General features: G+C 43.8%; 1 protein-coding gene across 1 annotated transcript; it reads right to left on the bottom strand.

The window, feature by feature from the left end:
- Window positions 1-4463: 4463 nt before the first annotated feature.
- On the bottom strand, window positions 4464-9003 carry LOC146615714 (olfactory receptor 6N2-like). The gene is made up of 2 exons (XM_085373802.1): window positions 8080-9003; window positions 4464-4757 (listed from the first exon to the last, which is right to left on the bottom strand). The coding sequence occupies exons 1-2, from the start codon at window positions 9001-9003 to the stop codon at window positions 4464-4466; spliced, it is 1218 nt and encodes a 405-aa protein (XP_085229928.1).
- Window positions 9004-15907: the final 6904 nt, after the last annotated feature.

Raw genomic sequence — 15907 nt, 5'->3', positions numbered from 1 at the left:
CGCTTTCCTCAGGCAGCGCTTCCTGTAGATGTCTTGGAGGGAGGGAAGCTCACCTCCAATTATCCGTTCAGAGCACCGCACTACTCGCTGGAGAGCTTTGCGGTTGTAGGCGGTGCTGTTGCCATACCAGGTGGTGATGCATCCAGTGAGGATGCTCTCAATGGCACAGTGATAGAAGGTCCTGAGGATGCGGGGGCTCATGCCGAATCTTTTCAGTCTCCTGAGAAAGAAGAGGCGCTGCTGCGCCTTCTTCACTGTTTTGTTTGTGTGTACTGACCACGTAAGATCCTCAGCCAGATGTACTCCAAGGAACCGGAAGCTGCTCACTCTCTCCACAGCAGCGCCGTTGATGGTGATGGGGGTGTGTACTTCTCTGCACCTCCGGAAGTCCACTATCAACTCCTTTGTCTTTGCGACGTTGAGGGTGAGATGGTTGTCTTGACACCAGTGGGTCAGGGCGCTGACCTCCTCCCTGTAAGCTGTCTCATCACTGTTGGTGATAAGACCCACCACTGTAGTGTCGTCCGCAAACTTCACAATGATGTTGGAGCTGTTAGTGGCTGTGCAGTCGTAGGTGTAGAGTGAGTACAGGAGAGGGCTCAGTACACACCCCTGTGGAGCACCAGTGTTCAGTGTGATGGGGGATGAGGTGATGCTGCCCAGTCTGACCACTTGGCGTCTGTCAGACAGGAAGCTAAGTCCTAGATCCTGCAGTTTCCTGTCCAGCTTCGAGGGAACGATGGTATTGAATGCTGAGCTGTAATCTACAAACAGCATCCTCACATACGTGTCTCTCTTCTCCAGGTGTGACAGGGCAGTGTGTAGTGTCAGGGCTATGGCATCATCAGTGGACCTGTTGTGGCGGTATGCAAACTGTAGAGGGTCCAGTGAGTCGGGTAGTGCAGAGCAGATGAAGTCCCTGACCAGCTTCTCGAAGCATTTGCTTACGATGGGGGTCAGGGCTACAGGTCGCCAGTCGTTCAATGAGGAGATGGTGGAGGATTTGGGTACAGGGACGATGGTGGCCATTTTGAAGCAGGCTGGGACTACAGACAGAGAGAGGGAAAGGTTGAAGATGTGTGTGAACACTCCAGCCAGCTGAGCCGCGCATGACCTGAGGACGCGGCCGGGAATCCCGTCCGGACCAGTAGCTTTGCGTGCGTTCACCTTCCTGAAGCACTTCCACACATCCTCCTCAGACACAGTGTGCGCACTGACGTCATCCGCGGTGCGCACACTGTCCGGTCTCATGGTGTTCGCTGTGTCGAATCTAGCGTAGAATACGTTTAGATCCTCACATAGAGAGGCCGTGGTCTGCGGTGTGCTGGTTTTCCCTCTAAAGTCTGTGATCGTGTTTAGTCCCTGCCACATACTCCGAGGGTTGTCAAACTGTTGCTCCACCCTGTCCCTGTACTCACGTTTGGCTGCTTTGATCGTCTTCCGGAGTTGGTAATGTGCGTGTTTGTAGTCCGATGTGTTCGCGGAGGCAAAGGCGGTGTTCCGTGCCGCGCGAACATCTCCGTTAATCCAGGGTTTTTGATTTGGGAAGGATTTGACTGTTCTGGATGGGACGACATCTTCCACGCATTTCCTGATAAATCCACAGACTGAGTCTGTGTATTCATCAATGTCTCTGGCGGCCACGTGAAACATTTCCCAGTCCGCGTGATCAAAACAGTCCCGCAGCGCAGACTCCGATTGGTCCGTCCAACAGTGCACCGCCCTCCGGGTTGGAGCTTCCTGTTTCAGCTTCTGCCTGTAGGCGGGCAGGAGCAGGATGGAGCAGTGATCTGATTGGCCGAATGGGGCGCGGGGGAGGGCTTTGTACGCATCCCGGAAAGAGGTGTAACAGTGGTCGAGTAGCCGGTTTCCACGTGTGTTGAAAAGGATGTGCAATTACTAGTTTTATTTATTGAATATTGTTGCTTTTGTTTATTCCATTATGGCCGAATGTTGACTTAACGTATCTAGAGTTGAACGAGTGATTTGAATTTTGTAGTTTTGTCCGTTTTGGATGTTTTTTGTTACTTTTCTGATGAAATGCCAAAACGGCCTATGAGATTTTGCATTGAGTTAAATTCCACTGAGATTATTGAATCTGTTGCGCAACATCTGTGATTAAATGAGTTTTGTAAATATATTTGATTAACTTTGGATAATGTTTATTAGCTTTATTGCTGATATACTTTGATGGGACCCATGAGAATGTTTTTCTATAATAGTATTTTGAATGAAATTCATTATAAGAGATGATTGTTTATTGATTGTTGTATGAAACATGGCATTAATTACTTGTCTTTGTTATTTATGGATTTATGTATTTTGTCACGGCAGTAGAATGCTGTTTCATTTTCTTCTGTGATAATTTATGTTTTTGACCTTGTTTAGGTCAGGTTTTTTTTTTCTCCCGCGATCAGCCCTGATCAGCGCGGGATGGCGAGCCACCCGACCACCGCTACGTTGCAGTAGGAATCGTAAACCTATGGACTGAATTAAACTGTTGACACATGACCTATCACAGGTCCATGGAACTAAACTAAATCTCATACTGGATCACACCTCATCCCACCTCCTTTTGGAACCTAATAAGCTGTTTTGTATTGTCAACATTATTTTTGTTTGTGATATATATGCATATTTTTTTAGCTTTTTGTACATCTGTCTATACATTTCTCAAAAATATATATATTTTGAGCTCTACTTTGGTTTCCTGTGCTTTATTCACACACTCAGGCTCCATAGTCGAAACTAATTCTGATAGCTCATTGTCTATGAAGCTGCAGTCAGGTGCCCTGGTCCTTTAACCGCGTTACATGGGACATATAAGCAGCCGGCTGTGGTGAGTGAAAGGGACACTTTTTTTGCTGCGTCAGGTTCTGTGACTGTGTTTTCTGGAGCTATTTTTTGTGTGTCTTCTGAAGATAACAATGATTTTTCCGTCGCACCCATCGCCACTGTTCCAAAGACTGCCTTTGCTGAGCCCGCATTCAGGGTTAATGACTGTGTTCACGCTATTGTTTCTAAACCTGGAGTTACTGAGTTTAGCACTACGAGTTTAGGGAATGACTATGTTAGGGGAGCCTTTTCGTCTGCATCGGTTCCTTACGGTAAAGCAATAAACTTCCCTGAAACAGTTTTTCCTGACCATATCCCCCCATCCACACCTTCACCACAATTCAATGTGGGGTCTGTAACACAGTTAGCAGTACAGTTATTAGTTCAGTCAGCAGCCCAGCTGCCCTCAGTTCAGTATGCAGCCCAGCTGCCCTCAGTTCAGTCAGCAGCCCAGCTACCCTCAGTTCAGTCAGCAGCCCAGCTGCCCTCAGTTCAGTCAGCCACTCCATCACCTGTTACACCTCCGCTACCATCATCTTCGCTACCTGTAGTTCAGTTGCCACTAGTTCAGCAGCCCACCCACTCGTTCATCCAGTCACCATCCTCACCATCTCATTACGAGCAGGGAACACACTTCATCATTACATCTGCTGGTTCTTTTACAGTTTCTTTTACAGAGACAGTTACTCCCTCTAGGGTCTCACCAGAGGCTGGGTGTCAGTCACCAGCCAACTCTGGACCCCTAGAGGTCAAGACGCCAGTGCCAGCAGCTCCACCGGACAACTCACCTAAATAGTCTCGGCTCTCAGCACCCCTGAGAATTCAAGTGAGTTCACCCATCCGCCTCCGTCCTCTGCTGAGTATGTTGGGGAACACTTTCAGCTCTTCAAGGACTGCAACCCACTGTTGCTGCCTGAGTCTAACCACTGTGCTGCTCAGTCCCAGCCAGTGTCCGCACTGCCAGAGGTTTCCGTACCTGCTGCTTCAGTGTCTGTCTCCACTGGAGGGCCTGAGAAGCCCTTCCAGCCTCAAGTGTCGTCTGCTGGAGGGCCCGAGGAGCCCGTCCAGCCTCATGCCACGTCTGCTGGGGGGCCCGAGAAGCCCGTCCAGCTTCATGCCTTGTCTGCTGGGGGGCCAGAGGAGCCCGTCCAGCCTCAAGTGTCGTCTGCTGGAGGGCCCGAGGAGTCTGTCTAGCCTCATGCCACGTCTGCTGGAGGACCCGAGAAGCCCGTCCAGCCTCATGCCTTGTCTGCTGGGGGTCCTGGAGGACCCAGCAAGCACATCCTCGCGTCAGCTGGAGGGTCCGGGGAAGTTTGTTCAGCCGTCACCTGCTGAATCATCCCCTGCGACTTCTACACCGTCACCGGCAGCATCCACATCTCCGCCTGCAGCATCACCGTCAACTGCAGCATCACCGTCAACTGCAACATTACCGTCAAGTGCAGCATCACCGTCTGCAGCATCACCATCGTCAGATTCCGCAGCCATCCCGCTGCCGTCAGGTTCCGCAGCCATCCCGCTGCCGTCAGGTCCAGCCTCTGTGTCTTCATCCAGCCTCGCCTTTCCTGGTCCAGCTTCAGCCTCGCCTTCGCCTGGTCCAGCTTCAGCCTCACCTTTGCCTGGTCCAGCTACAGCCTCGCCTTTGCCTGATCCAGCTTCAGCGTCTGGTCCTGCCTCGTCTGGTCCTGCGGATGCCACACCGTCATCAGTTCCAGCTCGTCCTGTTCCGCTTCACCTCTGCCGGCCGCTTTCCCGGTCTCTAGCTGAGCATCATGGCCGTCGAGGCCAGCCTCCTGAGACAGTTTGTTGCCGTCACTGGTATCGTGGCCAGCCTCCTGAGACAGTTCGTTGCCGCCGCTGGCATCGCAGCTGACCTCCAGACCTGCTCTGTTTCCACCACTGCCTTCTGCGTGGCCGGCTTCCTGATTTGTTTTGTCTGCGCCGCCCCCATTGCCGTGTGCACGGTCGGCCCCAAGAACTGTTTGCCCGTCGCCGACGTTGCTGTCCGCACGGCCGGCCCCCTGAACTGTTTTGGCTCTTGTGCTGTCCCTCCCTCTCTGTCTTTCACTCAATAGACACGCACACCACCACCATCAACTTTGCTAAATTGCTAATGAAAAACGTTGATCAGGCAGCTGTGATTGAGTAGCAATGTCCATCCAACTATATTCACGGTTGTTGTGGTCATGATGATATTGTGAGGCCACACTGAAAAAGGCTCGGATGAGCTTGCCAAAGTTCTACAAGTTGTGCCTCCATCACTTGTGTCCAGATCACACGCTGCACTGCTGTGCTGCCCCATCTTTTCACTTTCATTACTGTGTTTGCACGTGCGCAGTGTGAGAGGCTGCGTTGACACCCTCACAACGGCCAACAGGATTTCAAACAGGTTTGATTTTCTTACGACCAAACGACTGATGATCGGGAGCTGGTCGTGAGGTGTTAATCGCTTCTCGTTACCCCACGTATACTATACGATGCACAACACATGATGAAGGCGAAACTCGGGCCGATCACCAAAATGGTTGCACGACTGAAAAATCATCTCAAAATGAGCCAAAAATCGCACAGTGTATGCCCAGCTTTAGGGAGATTAGCCTTGATGTAGCCAACAGCCCTCTGTCATTTCTGGTAAGCCAACAAGTCCGACGTTATTCCTGCGACCCCTGTGCTCCAGATCTGTGAGCTTTGTAGCGAGTTGGTCAAGTTGTTTCTTTAGATTGATAGTCAATCGTCTGTCCTCTCGTGCAGCTGCTTGCACTGAATCCACTCGGTCTTGAGTACACTTAGCCACTGTAGCCACTCTCTCGAGTTTGCCGCTAACATCATTTACCACTTCATTGGTCTTTTGAAGCTCTGTGCATAAGTCGTGTAAAGCAGGGACTGAGACAGAGTCCATAGCTTCTCTGACTGCCGAGGCAACTATTGCATTGAGGGACTTTTGTTGTTATTGAAGTGCTAGCTTTAAGCCATTAGCAATAACCTTGTTGAGGTCATCCTTAGTAACGGAGGATTCTTTAAACTTCTTTAAGGGAGAATGAACAATCTCCTTTTTCCATGAGTCTCTGGTTAATGAAGTGTCCATAGTAGGATAGGCCTCAAAATAACTAACTTGTATGACAGGATGCGTGAAAAACTGTGACTATGTGAGCAGAGCTAGAAACTATGCTGGCGAAGGGTCACGTCACAAACTTAATTTCTTAATTGCTGAAAATGCATGACAATTTCTGTCCAGTCATACTTGTCCAATAATTTGAACATCACAATCAAAAAACAGGACATGCTCAGATGAAAATGGTTTTGCAGATTTGCAGTCATCAAGTGAAATTTTTTTAAGGTATGGGTAAAAAATTCCTAGCAGTAACATGCTTGTTGACAATAGATTTTAACCATAAGAAATTTTTTAAAAAGCACTTCGTCATGGTAAAAGTGCTGTATGAATATGTTATATATTCACAATATGTTATTTTGTGAATAAGACTTCTTGTGGAAAGTGCTTTGACTGCATAGAAGGGTGCTATAAAAGTACTAGTCCATTTATGCTTTGTTAAGGTTTTTAACTATATTACGTTTATAAATAATGAGTTATGGAAAGTTCAAAAGAATTTTCATTTAAAAAAACCTATTTTTTTTAAGTATTGTAAACTTCATGTAGTTGATGGAGGTGATTTTACAATTGGTCATGCTAATTTTAATTACCTTATTTAGCTGCATAAATATATATAACTGAGAAAACAGTTATATATATATATATATATATATATATATATATATATATATATATATATATATATATATATATATATATATATATATATGAGGACGACGGGCATGCGGTTGAGCGTCCCTGAGACGGTTTCTGACAGTTTGTGCAGAAATTGTTTGGTTGTGCAAACCAATTGTTCCAGCAGCTGTCTGGGTGGCTGGTCTCAGACGATCTTGGAGGTGAACCTGCTGGATGTGGAGGTCCTGGGCTGGTGTGGTTACACGAGGTCTGCGGTTGTGAGGCCGGTTGGATGTGCTACCATATTCTCTGAAACGCCTGTGGAGACGGCTTATGGTTGAGAAATGAACATTCAATGCACGGGCGACAGATCTGGTTGACATTCCTGCTGTCAGCATGCCAATTGCACGCTCCCTCATTGCTTGTGGCATCTGTGGCATTTTGCTGTGAGACAAAACTGCACATTCCAGGGTGGCCTTTTGTTGTGGGCAGTCTGAGGTACACCTGTGCACTACTCATGATGTCAGATCAGCATCCTGATGTGGCACACCTGTGAGGTGGGATGGATTATCTCAATATAGCAGATGTGCCCACTACCACACATTTGGACTGATTTGTGACCACTGTTTGGGAGGGATGGTTATATTGTGTATCTGGAATGAATTTTAGGTCTCTACGTCCATCCCATGGGGAATGGGAGCAGTAACAAAGGTGTTGCGTTTATATTTTTGTTGAGTGTATATATATATATATATATGGTCGCCCTTAAATATATATAACTGAGAAAACAGTAAAAAATATTTAAGGGTGACCGTGGCTCAGGGGGTTGGGAAGCGCAACTGTAAGGATAGGTTGCCGGTTCGATCCCTGGGCTCTCTGTCCTGGTCGTTGTGTCCTTGGGCAAGACACTTTACCCTACTGGTGTTGGCCAGAGGGGCCGGTGGCGCGATATGGCAGCCTCGCTTCTGTCAGTCTGCCCCAGGGCAGCTGTGGCTACAACTGTAGCTGCCTCCACCAGTGTGTGAATGTGAGAGTGAATGAATAGTGGAATTGTAATACGCTTTGGGTGCCTTGAAAAGCGCTATATAAATCCAATCCATTATTATTATTATTAAAACAGAAGACACTGTGATGAATATTCATATGCTTGTCAGCATCAAAGAGAGACTTCTACTAATTGATTCATTCTACTAAATTATTTTTATGTGAATATACAATAGTAAATACTAATCTATGACAATAAAGAAGGGAAAATGTGAAATGCAGGCATATGAGATGTTTAGAATTTAAACATTACCAGAAACAGTTTAAGAAATTGTTCGTCTTGTTTTTTATGACCATTTTGTTGTCATTAATAGAAGAACAGAAATGAACATTTACATAAATGTCATGACATTTCTATAAATTTGATCTCTTTTCCTCTGTCTAGTATGTAAAATCAGAGAAAAGGTACTCCATTATCTAGTTTGCATTACAATTTAAAATTATATGCCATACATTTGATAATAGGGCAGTAATACCAGTGTTATTAAACTTGACAACAATATTTTGATATGTTTGAAAATTTCATTCATTTTGAGTCCATATATGATTGGATTTAAAAGAGGATGGAATAAAATTGACTGAAACGTCAATGTCAAACGAAGAGTTTTTGATAGATCAGAATCCAGTCGAACTATAATTATATCAAGGAAAATAAAACAGGAAAAGTTGATTAACACCAGCAGGTGGGGTAAACATGTCTTTACAGCTTTTTTCCTCACTTCTCTACAACAATGATATGATATTCTAATAATCCTGATGTATGTAAAAAGTATGAAAAGCAAAGGTAGAAGGGCAATGTTTATCAACGTGACCATACCATATATAGATATTGCGACCGAGGGCACACACTGAAGCTTGTAAAGTGAATTGTTACAAAAAATTCCTGTCAGGGTAAAGCTACAGAGTTTGACATTCGAATACAACACACCCAGCACTGAGGTTTCAAAAGCAGGTATAAGCCAAGCTAAAATCAGACATACATATATAGTTATTCTATTCATAATAACTGGATATTGCAGGGGTTTACATATAGACACATACCTGTCATATGCCATTGCTGCCAACAGTAAAAACTCTGACCCAGCTGAGGTGTAATATAAAAATCCTTGGAAAAGACAGAGTGGATATGATATCATCTGTTTTTCAGACAAAACATCAGATAAGAGCTTTGGATAGATAATCATGCTGTAAAGAACAGAGTTGATTAACAAAGCTGCAATAAAAATGTACATTGGCTCGTGAAGGTTTTTGTGAGTCCAAATAAGGCACACTATAGTGGAATTAAAGCAGAGAATCAGAATATATAACGTGGATATAACTACAAAATAAAGATACCTGTATTTGTGCAATTCTGCAAACCCACCAAAAGTTACCAATGTTAGATTTAATTCAACATCCATTGACAAAAACAAAAACGTTACTGAGTATGGAACTATATTACATAAATGGTATTCAAGAATAACAAATGAAAATGCAACTGTTACTGTATTGGAATAATATATTTTCAGCACTACACTAAGAAGGTAAGTGACTGACTATATGGCTTTGTTTTATTAGAAATCTTCCATCCTCTATGGGACTCATTAGGTTCTCCACTAACATGTAAACAACTTCAGGAAATCTGACCTATAAACATCTGATCTGATGTTTATATCACTGTGCAATTCATTGAATTTGCCCATGCATTGTTTTTAAATCATTGAACTAGTATAGGCTTACTATATACGCAAAAAGTTCGAGTGTATGAAAAAAGGCTAAAGAAACCTCTTGAAAAGGAAACATTTTCTTTTTCTGTTTTCCATATGTGAATGGACATATCTCTCTGGGTTTCCGGACAGAGATCTCGGATGTTGTATTGGTATCAGATCATTTCCCCGAGTGCCCCGATTAACATAGAAACCACTGTTGCCGTGACCCTCTACATTTTATCAAGTTATATGACTATATAACACTTTAGTTAATATAAAGCATAGAATTTAGGCACTTCAGGTAACTTCATTCTAACACTTGGGTTTCTGCTGCCTGAGGTATTCACTAAGCACACAGTCTGTCGGGGCATTTCCCTGATGTATTCGTGAATGTATGTTGTCTCATCCTGGACTATGATAATGCATGGTCAGGAGCCTTCTTGTCTTGATGTCACTGGCTTTTGCCAGCCTTTTATGCCAGCAGGATACCTGATCACAGGCAGGGTGTAGGTGTTTATAGCCCAGATCTTGTTCTTATCATTCATATGACTTCTCAGGATGTGCCTGAACCTCTGCAGGTACTTAGTGGTTGCAGCTTTCCGAGTGACCTCTTTGTGGTTCCCATTTGTTTGCGTGATCCCCAGGTACTTGTGGCTGTCCTTGATGCTTGCAATGTTGGCTTTTGGTAGTTCGATCCCCTCAGTTCTGACTACCTTCCCTCCTGTTGTTATAATCCGACTACACTTATCCAATCTGAGTACTGACATGGACTAGAAATAGAGTGCATATTTCTCTTACGGTGTGTTCACACCGAACGCAATAGACGCGACCAGAGCATCAGGTTTACATGTAAAGTCAATGGAGGAACGCCATGAAGCGTGACTGGGGGTCCCGCGAAAATTCAGAAGCAGATTTGCATCGTGAAAACGCATGAGTCGCGCGAGTAGCGTGACTGACACGTTTGAAGCACGAATAAAAATACATGCGGCAGTTTGTGTGCTGCATTTTGTGCATTTGCGCGTATCCAGCTTCAAGCCGTGCCACGACAACCAATTAGGAGCCTGGTGACATGATGCTCTGACCGTAGTTCAAAGGGGCAGGTCCAGCCAAAGCCATTTATTCTTCATTCAATATGGAGGAAAGGCTCATCAACGCCGTAGCAAACCACCCGGAGCTGTACGACACCAGCTGTTTTCTCTACCGAGACAGGAATAAAAAAGGCCTAGCTTGGAGGAAGATGTGTGAAGAGATCGGGCAACCTGGTAAGTTCATTCATTTCTCTTTTGAAATTTTTAACTGACCCGTGGAAGCCGCACAAAAGCTAGCAAGCCGCCTACTGTCCTGCTATTTTCCTACTGATGTACAAATACCTTTCTGCTAACGAGATTATGTACTTATTCAGAGGACATCTGCAGGAGAAAGTGGAAGAGCCTCAGGGACACATACTCCAAGTAGAAGAGGATGGAGAAGAAGAAGAGGAGCGGGTCTGCAGCAGGATCGGGATGAGATGGAAGTTCTTTGTGGTCATGGGGTTTCTGGCAGCAGGGGAGTCCCAGTCAGAAGGTATGTTTACAATGAATTAATGTTGGCAGTTAATTTATGCATGTTGTCATATAGGAATATATGTTATTGTTAACATATATGGGCATCAGTTTCCTCATGTGCAAATGGTTACTGGACTTCCTGACCAACCACCCCCAACATGTCCAGCTGGATAACCACTGCTCATCTACAATCACAATGAACACCGGTGTACCACAAGGCTGTGTGATGAGCCTTTTCCTCTACTCCCTCTTCACCCATGACTGGAGACCTGCCGATGGTTCTAACACCATCATTAAGTTTGCAGATGACACCACGGTGATTGGCCTCATCAGTGACAACGATGAAGCCGCCTACAGGGAGGAGGTGGATCATCTGGCTGAATGATGCGACACAAGCAACCTGCTGCTTAACACTGAGAAGACCAAGGAGCTCATCGTGGACTACAGGAGGAATGCTGACCCACATCCACCCATCTACATTAAGGGGATGGCTGTGGAGCGTGTGAGCAGCTTCAAGTTCCTGGGAGTCCACATCACCGAGGATCTCATCTGGACGACTAACTGCTCCAAGCTGGTCAAGAAGGCTCACCAGCGCCTCTTCTTCTTGAGGACTCTGAGGAAGAACCACCTGTCCTCAGACATCCTGGAGAACTTCTATCGCTGCACCATCGAAAGCATCCTGACCAACTGTATAACAGTCTGGTACGGGAACTGCTCTGCCTCGGACCGGAAGGCGTTGGAGAGGGTAGTGAAAACTGCCCAGCGCATCGCCAGAGCACCACTTCCTGCCATAAAGGACATCTACAGGAAGTGGTGTCTGAAAAGGGCTGGGAAAATCATCAGAGACCCCAGTCACCCATCACAAGGACTCTTCACCCTCCTGCCCTCTGGGAGGCGCTACAGGAGCCTCCGGACTAAGACCACCAGGTACCGAAACAGCTTCTTCCCCACAGCTGTCAGACTCCTGAACTCTGCCTCCTGACATCAGGCCCACATTAAACACATGGACTGGACATACACACACCCACAACCACCTACACACACAATGGACAACTGTACCCTCATACACACAATAATAACATGGACTGAACCACCACTCTCAACCACTAGCACTTTATATAGCCTTTGTAGAAATTATCCACATATCTCACTCATCTTAACTGCACTACTGTATAATTCTGTATAAATAATCATTCTGTATAATACGATAATTTTTAATTCTACAACTGCTTATAACTTGCACAGTTCACATTTCTGTATAGCTGTATATCTCATATTTCTGTATAGTTTTTTTTTAAATTTCATATTTGTGTATAGTTTTTTCATATTTATATCCTGTTCATAGCCTGTAATTAGCTTGTACTTAGGGCTAGGCCATATTATACCGTTCACAGTAATACCGATACAATGTTAGGCAACAATAAGAAAATGAAATATCGCGATAGGATATGGGTAAAACTTTCACGGACTGCCGGGGTAGACCATGTGGAGTGAGTAGAGGACCCAAGAGGAGACAGAGGCGAGGACACAAAACTGGACTTAACAAAAAGCGAGCCTTTATTTAGGGCCGAAAACTCATGGAAAAAACAACAACAACAAAGTAACTGAGGGAAAACCTGAACATAAACTGGGAAACTATGACTCTACTGAGATTTAGACTATGACTAAACAACATAAAAACTATGACTTACTATCGTTGGGAAACTGTGACAAGGGGTAGGGGAGATAACACAGACGACGCGACACTGAACACAGCAAGACTGAGGACTAAATGAGGTGATCAGAGGAAGTGGAGACATATGAGGACACAGCTGACACACATAACCTAATGACAGGACAGGGGAAGTGAAAACTAAATGCAATGAACAAAGAACAGAGGACTCTTTCAAAATAAAACAGGAAACATGATGAGACAGACCAGACAACATGGGCTTGACAACACGAGACGTGGAACACAAAGGGCAAATGAGACTAAGATCCAGGGGAAGGGGAAATGAGGAGATCCACTAAACAGAACTAAGGCTGAACAACTTAGGGGTTTAAGAGAGGTGGATGAGCTTAACCCAAATAATAAATGACAATACACAATATATAATGAACTCAAAATGCTGGGTCACAGACCCAGCCATGACAAAAACGCGCATGCGCAGTCCCTTAGTTTTCATATGCACATGGCCGAAAAAGCCAAAAGAGGCAACGGAGAATGAGAAGGGGGAAAGTGGATTTTTGAGTGAAACGGATGAACCAGAACTATTTTTTAAAAATGATGCAACTTCACTTGTGTGGTGTTTGTCCATCAGATACACAGAAAAGTAAATTTTTTTGTAGAACATGCATCGTTATTGCCGTATTTGTCGGACTAAGGTGCTCGTTAATCTGGGTGTAATCGGGGTTCTAAACCCCGTCCTTTCAGGTCCCAAAGTTAAACGATCACTGCAGCATCACTGACAGTTAAAAACTGTCTAAATTCTTTCGATCAGCATTGCTGCTTTACCAGGTGTAACTATGAAGTTTAACATACAGGCATCCATGAAAACAGAATTTATTACATTTAACGGAGTTAGAAGCTAGCAGGAAATTAGCGGAAGGTAGCTCGCTAGTTTCGCCAGTTACCTAAGCATGATATACCATGTTCTGACTGAGAGAATTCTGAAAAAATTCAAACATTAGCTTTCCTATCACTTCCAACATAAATGAAGACAGGAAAATAAACAGCAGCAGACGTTTGTATGGTTACTGAAGTTGGGCTAACTGGTATATAATGATGTGCTACGTATCGCTAGCGACACAGCTATGTTAGCATAATATAAACAGCGAAGCTGGAGGATGAACGCTAACATTTTTCCACTCGATAAAAGTTAACATGAAGCTTCCTGACGGTTAGAGACACATGCAATTGCATGGCAGGATGCTGTAAGCGGACCAACTTCAGTCAGGAGAACAACTGAGATAATCCATCCACAGTACGAGGTTAGTCATTAATATACTGCAACAACATGGGAATGGAGCAGCTGTGATAGAATACAACATAAATGAATCAATGGTACAGAAGTGGAGGAAGCAAGAAGAATGAGTTGAATAAAGTTTGATTTATCTGACTGCTTTGTTTCGCCTAATGTGCCTTATAATCCCGTGTACCTTATGGTCCGAAAAATATGTATTTGACTTTTTTATTTGGCACACTGCAGTTTAAGGTTGCAAAGCGCCTCTTTTGAACTTCAGTGGATATTACATACATGGTTATGCTGAGGATATGTCAGCCCATTTCTACTGGAAATGCCTTTTGGTTAAACTTTCAGCAAGAAATTTGCACTGTTAAATGTTTATATGGTTTTAATGCACATAAAAAACAGCTGCTTATTTAACTGAAAATAAATGGATGGGGGTTTTTTTTGTGCTAGTAAAGTTGTGGAGTTGTATTTTGTCTCGCAGAAATTATATTGTCAGTTATATCAATATCGCAAATTTTCAAATATATATCGTGATATATTTTTTTGGCCATATGAATGAATTAATGAATGAATGAATGAATGAATGTCTTTCATATCACCCTGCTCTACTTGTACTCACTACAGCCTGTACATACTTATAGTTATAGCATATTCATAACATACCTTCATACCGTGTACATTATAACATACCATAATAGACCCATTTCTGTAATATACTTACATATCTATATTTTTGCTAATATATATTTGTAATATATCTATATCATGGCTAAAGCACTTCTGGATGGATGCAAACTGCATTTCGTTGCCTTGTACCTGTAACATGTGCAATGACAATAAAGTTGAATTCTATTCTATTCTAATATTATTTCAAATAATTCTTTTTTAATAACTATTGTATCAGTTCTACTACACAGCAAAATATTAACACACAACTTGACACATGTAGAATTTTTTTCATAGTATACTAATGAAAAAATATACAACTATATAGGAACATAGTGAAGACCAATTATTTAAGACAATAAAGAGAGGTTAGTTTATTTTGGAGGCAAGCTCCATTTATTAAGTAAATTTTAAAAAGGCAGGAATGCACTTTAGAGGTTTGTGGGTTGCTCTTAAAAGAGCCGTTCTGGGGAAGTCACTGGGACGTCAAATAGGATATTCTTTTGGCTGCCAAGACACTGCTCCCTATGCCGAGAAGTGGGCCATGAACTTCTCCCTCACCATCAGGACCTTTCGAGTATCACTAGAAATATTATAAACAGTCATCTCCATACCACAGTTTGCTAACAGTAAACACCGACGACATTCACAGATAGCACACCATATCCATGTTATCAGTGTATAAACTGATAGTTTAACATATATTAGCATAGGTATCAATAAAGGACTACTGTATTAAACACTTTTACCAGGCATATGGACAGGCGCTCTGCAGGTGGGATTGAGCACCTGTAGTTGGTGTCCAGGCGGGTGATGCTTGGACTGACGCGGGACAGCAGCTCCTCAAATTGGGCAAGGGTAAGACAGTGGTACCGCTGAAAGCGGCCATCATCCAGACAGAGCTCCTGAAGCAAATGGTGAAACTCACCAAACTGCTCACGCTTCTGGAGGACCTGATGGTCCCAGGTACGGCGAGGACGTCCTTTACGCCGCTGCTCTGCTCTCTACAGTTAATAGAGAAGGGAGACTCTCTCTTCAAACACTAGATCAACAGCTGCCATCTTGCAAACATACCATCTGGCACTACTTCCTCCCACATTTAGAATAGAATAGAATAGAATAGCCTTTATTGTCATTGTACAGAGTACAACGAAATTGGAGTGCCACTCCCTTGGTGCAAGTTTCAATAATAAATATAAATGTAAAATATAAAAAGTACAAAAAAAACAATCGTAAGTACTCAAACAATAGTATGTACAATATATACAGGATAGCAGCATTAATATAATGACAGTATGAATAGCAGCATAATATAATGACAGTGACGGTATGGAATAGGTTCAATTGTTTTTGTGCTTATTTACTACGGTGATAGCTCTGGGAAAGAAGCTATCCCTGAATCTGTTTGTCCTGGTTTTATGTGACCTGTACCGTCGGCCTGACGGTAATAGTTCA

Source organism: Diplotaxodon limnothrissa, linkage group LG16 (assembly GCF_057381915.1).
Source record: "Diplotaxodon limnothrissa isolate DT_005_m linkage group LG16, D_limnothrissa_male_GT1.1, whole genome shotgun sequence".
Lineage (NCBI taxonomy): Eukaryota > Metazoa > Chordata > Actinopteri > Cichliformes > Cichlidae > Diplotaxodon > Diplotaxodon limnothrissa.
This window is presented reverse-complemented; position numbering and strand designations above follow the sequence as displayed.

Excerpts from the sequence above, each read along its gene's own strand:
- LOC146615714 (XM_085373802.1), bottom strand. The coding sequence starts at position 9,003 with ATGGATGTTGAATTAAATCTAACATTGGTAACTTTTGGTGGGTTTGCA. Across the intron at positions 4,758-8,079 it reads TGTCAAGTTTAATAACACTG|GAAGCCGGCCACGCAGAAGG; the intron begins GTATTACTGCCC and ends AAAACAAATCAG.